The sequence below is a fragment of the Brassica napus genome, chromosome C8, assembly GCF_020379485.1.
Source record: "Brassica napus cultivar Da-Ae chromosome C8, Da-Ae, whole genome shotgun sequence".
Classification (NCBI taxonomy): Eukaryota; Viridiplantae; Streptophyta; class Magnoliopsida; order Brassicales; family Brassicaceae; genus Brassica; species Brassica napus.
This window is the reverse complement of record NC_063451.1, coordinates 9,407,208-9,414,105: the sequence shown is the minus strand read 5'-3', so window position 1 is coordinate 9,414,105 and position 6,898 is coordinate 9,407,208. Positions and strand designations below refer to the sequence as shown.

The window sequence follows — 6,898 nt, the reverse complement described above, 5'->3', positions numbered from 1 at the left end:
TGTTTGTCCGAACATAGCAGTTGAGCTTGTCGGACTAATCTGGACGGATTCAGACAAGGCAGCAGGACTTGTCATCCGAGATCATTTAGTCAATGTGTCGACTGACTGGTATACGTTCTGACGTGAACGGATACTGAGCTGAACATGAACTGATTAGCCAAGGAAAATGGCGGGAATGGTTAAGTAGTGGTTACAGGAACAGTTAACTGACGGTTACTGGAGCGGTTACAAAGTAGTTACCGGAACAGTTACAAGACAGTTCCGGGTGGTTACTGGACTGCTTAACTGACTGGGACGATTTACGGATAGTTGAGTTAAGGAACTGCAAAGGCGGTTATAGAGCAGTTGGAACTGCTGGGAGTTACTAGGAAACCGTCAAGGACGGTTACGGACTGATAACAAACTGTCCGAGAGCGGGTACTGATGGGTTTGGGGCGTGGAAGCAGTTTTGGGACGGTTAGGGAGACGGTTAAGGCCGAGAAGTAACCGCCCAAACTCCTTTTAATGAAATCCCGCGGATCAGATAGAAGGGGGGGGGGCTCCTGGACACGGTTCTGGAGAGAAAACAGAGAGAAAGGAACCGAGGAAGAGGGTGATTCTGATCGGAAAGAGAGAGAGATGGCCGGAAGGCTGATCAAAGTTTTAGTTAGGAGCCATGGGTCTGTCTGTTTCACTGCGACTCCGTCTGAACAGATCACGATCGGATCACGACTGGGATACAGAGAAAGACAGAGAGAAACTGGGAGGGAGAGGAGAACTTGATCGGTGCAGACAGAGAAAGATGGCCGGATGGCCGATCCGAGTCTGTGATTGTGGCCACGAGTCTTTCTGTCCGTCTTCGAGGAGTTCTGGTTCGTTGTGGGATCAAATCGAGCCTAAGAAGTCGGCGGTTATACTCGATGGGGGACCGAATGCAGGCCAGAGGAAGCGAATATGGACTGGGTCTATGGTTAATCGAGAAGGTCTGGACTGGCGGTTACAAACGTTCATGCGAGTTTAATGCGTATGGAGTCTGGTTCTGACGGGTACTGGACCGAGGAAATCTGAGTTCAAAGGATACTGGACTGATGGGATTGAGATCGAGCACTGAAGGTATCGTGGTGGAGTGTGTAGCCGATGAGCGATGTATTGAAATGACTGAGGAGCAGGATGGCCATGGGGAGAACTGACTGGATCGAGGGCTGTGGAGCCGACTGTGTACTGACTGATCCGGGTGTGATCAGGGACTGGTTCTGGGGCGCTAAGCATGGCTAGCGTACTGTCTGTTCTAGATGGCTGGTTGGAGACCAAGCCGTCTCTCTTTGTTTACTTGGATCACGTGGGGATGGTTGGCTGAGTGACAAAGGAAAAAGGGGATTCGGTTAAGTATCTGATCGAGCTGGCTGGATAGGACGGATGGGAAGTAGGAAGACAGCAAGGAAGGAGTGTATGGCTGGATTATCAGATAACAAAGCACCGAGGCAGTAAGGTACATGTTTATTATGCTGCGATTACTATTAGACTGTTAAGTTGCTTGATTAGAATTAGCGAACCTTGTGTACTGAACTGAACCTCTTAGAGGAAAGCTGGTTAAAAATCGTAAGTAGAGGGAATCTTTCGTAAAGGACCAGTTTGGGTCGGGGAAAGCGAACTAAGGACGAACCGGAGGTAAGGGAAACCGGGTCGGTGCCTTTCACAGAGCCCGCGTCGACCTTTTATCTAATAAATGCATCCCTTCCAGAAGTCGGGGTTTGTTGCGCGTATTAGCTCTAGAATTACTACGGTTATCCCAGTAGTAGTTACCATCAAACAAACTATAACTGATTTAATGAGCCATTCGCAGTTTCACAGTCTGAATTCGTTCACACTTACCCATGCATGGCTTAATCTTTCAGACAAGCATATGACTACTGGCAGGATAAACCAGGTAGCATTCTTAAATCATGGCAAGACCACGTCATATTCCCGCAAACACATGGAAAGTGGGAACAGACGTAGACTTGACCGTCATCTTTTGTCCGGAGACAAACGTGCTTAGCGGGACAGTTTTTCTTAGAATCACCGCCATAATGTTTCCGCAACCGAGATCTCAGCAAATTGTTGTAAAAGTATGGGGGAAATTGTGTCTATTATTAATGAATCAGAAGGTCCCTTTATATAGGGATTACAAAATATAGAAATATGGAAAGAGTACAAAACCTAATCCAACTATAATTAGGAAAACTACTAAAACATGGAAAAGGAAATTGGGCCAATCTGGCCGACTCTAAACCTCCATGGCCGGTTGGGCCTTATCTTCTGGTCTTGGTTATGGGCCATCCACTTAATGATTTATAACACTCCCCCTTGGATGCCATAACCATATAGGTTTGTAACATGCTTAATGTTGCCTCATTAAAACCTTTCCAGGAAAACCAAAAACCCAATAAGGGAAAAATGGAAACCGTGGTTAAGGAAAAAGAGTACAACACATGATACTCCCCCTGATGAATGCATCACTGAAGATCCTTCAGCTGGCGCATTCCTATCTGATATGTAAGCTTCTTGAATGTTGAGGTTGGCAGAGACATGGTGAAAAGGTCGGCAAAATTGTCACTGGACCGAACTTGAACCATTTGAACTTCTTTAGCCTTCTGCAGGTCGTGGGTGAAGAAGAACTTGGGCAAGATATGCTTTGTCCTATCTCCTTTGATGTATCCATCTTTGAGCTGAGCTATGCAAGCTGCATTGTCTTCATAGATAATTGTTGGTGCTTCTTTTCCCACGGCTAAACCACTATCTACTCGGATGTGGTTGGTCATATTCCTCAACCATACCAGCTCACGGCTTGCCTCATACATTGCTATGATCTTGGCATGGTTGGAAGATGTGGCGACAAGTGATTGTTTCGTGGATCGCCAACATACTGCAGCTCCACCATGTATAAAAACATATCCAGTCTGAGATCTAGCATTATGTGGATCAGATAAGTATCCTACATCAGCATATCCGACCAAACTCTCTTTTGGTCGGTTAGTATAGAACAAACCAAGATCTTTTGTTCCTTGCAGATATCTAAATAGATGTTTTATTCCATTCCAGTGCCTCTGAGTTGGACAAGAGCTAAATCTAGAAAGTAGATTCACGGCAAAACAAATGTCTGGTCTAGTGTGGCTAGCCAAATACATTAAAGCTCCAATGACACTTAGGTATGGCACTTCCGGACCGAGTACTTCCTTGTCCTTCTTCTTTGGTCCGAATGGATCTGTCTCTGGGTCGAGAGACCTTACGACCATAGGACTCGACAACGGATGAGCCTGGTCCATATTAAACTTCTTGAGTATCTTTTCTGTATATGCCAACTGATGCACAAGGATTCCATTGTTTACATACTCAAGTTGTAGTCCCAGACAGAACTTAGTTTTTCCTAAGGTTCCTATGATATTCAGGTCGTCCACATATACCGACATGATTACAAAACCCTTGTTGTCGAATTTCTTGATAAAAATACATGGACTTATTGGATCATTCTTATATCCCTCTTTTACTAGGCACTCAGATAATCTATTGTACCACATTCGACCTGATTGTTTCAAACCGTACAAGGCTTTATTCAACTTAATGCAATGCTGTTCTCGAGAACCTTTCTTATCTTTGAGCTCAATACCCTCTGGAACTTTCATATAAATTTCATTATCCAGTGGACCATATAAATATGCGGTCAATACATCCATTAGGCGTAAATCTAAGTTTTCTTTTATAGCCAGACTGATTAAAAATCGTAATGTAGTTGCATCCACCACAGGGGAGTAAGTCTCCTCATAGTCTATTCCTGGTCTCTGTGAGAATCCTTGTGCAACAAGCCGTGCTTTATATCTCACTACTTCTCCTTTCTCATTTCTCTTTCTCACAAAGACCCAGTTGTATCCCACTGGTTTGACATCACTTGGTGTCACAATTATAGGGCCAAAAACGCCTCTTTTCCTTAATGATTCTAACTCCACGTTTATAGCTTCTTTTCATTTGATCCAATCTGATCGTTGAGTGTACTCATATATGGACATGGGTTCTAGATCCTCATTTATATCCATGATCTCAAGTGCTACCTTGTATCCAAATATATCATCGACGTCGATATCTTTTCTGTTCCATTGTGTTCCAGACATTATATAATTGATCGATATCTCTTGATTATCCGGACCTGGTGTACCATGAAGTTCAGCGTCCCGAACCTCATTGTATGGAACAATTGGTCCAACCGGTTCAGCTGCGGGTATTTAATCCCCACCATAAGCAGCCTTGTATATTTTTGGCGGGATGAAATATATGAGTCAGTTTGCCCCCTAGAGCAAAGAAAACCATAAGCCTTCTAGTTGTGAGAAACGACCAGGAGCAATCTCGGATCCTATCAAGCTCTCTTCCATCCAGCTTGTGGCGATTCTTCATTCCCCTTTCACCCACCGATCTTGCTAGAGACACACGTCCAGCAAGCCTGATTCCATCTCTACTTCATCTTTCATCCACTGTTCTTGTTGAGAGAGACACACGTCCAGCAGCAAGGATCCATCCGCCATCTCTATCATTCCTTCTCTTTTATTTCTTTTCATTTCATCTAGTTTTGCATCTTGAAAACCGATAAAAATCATATCTGTTTCTGTCCAGTATTTTTCATTCAGTTTTAATCTCTGTTTCCATTTTAAAACCTCAAGAAAAAACTCATAAAAATCTCTCTTTGTTTCAGGTACAAGTCGCCGGCCAATCTCCATCTAACCGGCCGCCTCTTCAGATCCGCCCCTAGCCCTGCCCAGACCCTTGCCCACAAAATTTTGGTATCAGAGCTGAAGTTCCTGAATCAGGTTATATCTGTCCTTGAAAATCGTTTATGTTGTGTTCATTATTTCTTTGTTGCATCCGAAAAAAAAAAAAATTGTTCTTGCTGTTCTGGCTATTCATCATTGTTCATCATAGTATTTTCCTAGATCATTTTCGTGCATCATAAGGATATATCAATTTGTTTGTGTGATTGATCGACCAGCTTTCCTTAGTTGGAGGTTGAGTGATCAATTTGCATTAAAATTGACTAGATCACTTAGATTGATTGGCTTGATTAGTTTGCATTTACTTGTGATTGCTTGGATTAGTCTTGCATTAATTTAGACTTTCAATCATCATTTAAAAAAAAAAAAGATTTCAATCATCTCTAATTTCGAATTGCATTTACATTAGATCTTTCCTTTTTTTTCCTTCTTTTCCTCTTTTGATTTGATTCTTACTTTCAACTTTAAAAAAAAAAAAAAAGATTTCAACTTTCATTTTCAAATTTATTTCGAACTTAATTTAAAAAAAAAAAAAAAAAGAAACTCAACTTTCCTTTTTAAGTTTTATTCGAATTTAATTTTCTAAATAAATAAAAAAATCAATTATCATTTGCAATTAGTTTGATTGTTTCTTTCTTCTCTTATTCTTTCAAGTCTTTCTTTCTTTTCTTACTTCATTCCAATTCCTTTTGCACTTGATCTTTTTCTTTCTTGTCTACAGGAAAGACATGGGAGATATCAATGCTAATGGTGTCCAAAATCAGGCTGAGGTTAATGCCCAACTACAAGCCGAACAAGCCGAACAAGCTCAGCTCACGGAAACTATGAATGCTATGTCCGCCCAACTGAACCGACTGGGACAAGGAAACCGTCCCAATGCCCAACCGGCTGCGAGGAGATTCGGCCCTTACCTGGAACATCCACAATCCCAATCAGAAGGTGATGACTCCGACTATGAGCCAACTGATCGAGGAGATGAAGGCTGACCCGCACGAGGTGGGAGGCGAGAGTATCGGATCCAAGGAGATGGGAGTCCGATCCGGAGGAGAAATGGGAGTCCGAACCGTAGGAGGGATGGAAACCCAAACCAAAGGAGAGGCCGAGACCGGGACGAAGAGGACGATCGTCGAGGAGGCAAGGATCTTAAGTTAATCACCACCCACGTTCGCGGGTAAATTTGATCCAGACGCCTACATCAATTGGGAGAAATGCATGGAGTATATCTTCGACTACTATAATTATTCTGAAGCCAAGAAGTTAGCTCTAGCAGCGGCCCAACTAACGGACAACGCTTTGTCTTGGTCGGACCGAGATGTTGCTAAGACTGGTCCAACATGGCGAGCCCAAACTTGGACCGAAATGGGAACCAAACTCCGAGGCAGGTATATTCCTTCTTATTATCAACGAGACGTACTGAAACGTTTTCGCAAGTTGTCTCAGGGAACTAAATCAGTGGAGGAGAACTTTGAGGAGTTTGAGTCCCTTAGGAACAAACTGGACGTCGATGAGCCTGAAGCATCTCTCATGGCTCAGTTCCTAGAAGGACTGCACGCTCGGATCGCCTGCAAGGTAGAGCCACAGCCGTACGAGGACTTCAGCGATCTGCTACACTTTGCCGTCCAAGCCGAGGCACACATCAAACGAAAGAGTGCGACCACCAGCCGTAGTAAACCCGTGTGGTCTCAATCAGCTTCCAAAGGCACTGATAAGAACAAGTCCATTGAAGTGGAGAACCGGTTCAAGAAGAACCAAGCTGAACCATCCAAAACTGGACAAACCGACCAGGGTAAGACTCTAGCTCAAAACCAATGTGCTCGTGATATTACTTGTTGTAAGTTTCAGGGAAAAGAACATTATGCTAGAGATTGCCCAAACAAGTGAGTGATGGTTCTTAAGGCCGATGGTGGATACGAGTCCCAAGATGAGGCCGAGTACGAACCTGTTGTGTCTGATGAAGAGGTGGTTGACTATGCTGAGGCCGGTGAACTACTAGTAACCAGGCGTTCTCTAAGTGCCCTCTTCGAACCAGAAACCATCCAAAGAGAAAACATCTTTCATACATGATGTAGCGTGGAACAAACGGTATGTAGCTTAATCATAGATGGTGGTTCATGTACTAACAT

At 43.5% G+C, this 6,898-nt stretch overlaps 1 protein-coding gene across 1 annotated transcript; it reads right to left on the bottom strand.

Annotated features, from left to right (window-relative positions):
• Positions 1–2,474: 2,474 nt before the first annotated feature.
• LOC125591846 (secreted RxLR effector protein 161-like) lies at positions 2,475–3,284 on the bottom strand. The gene has a single exon (XM_048766716.1). It carries the CDS (start codon positions 3,282–3,284, stop codon positions 2,475–2,477), a length of 810 nt encoding a protein of 269 aa, XP_048622673.1.
• Positions 3,285–6,898: the final 3,614 nt, after the last annotated feature.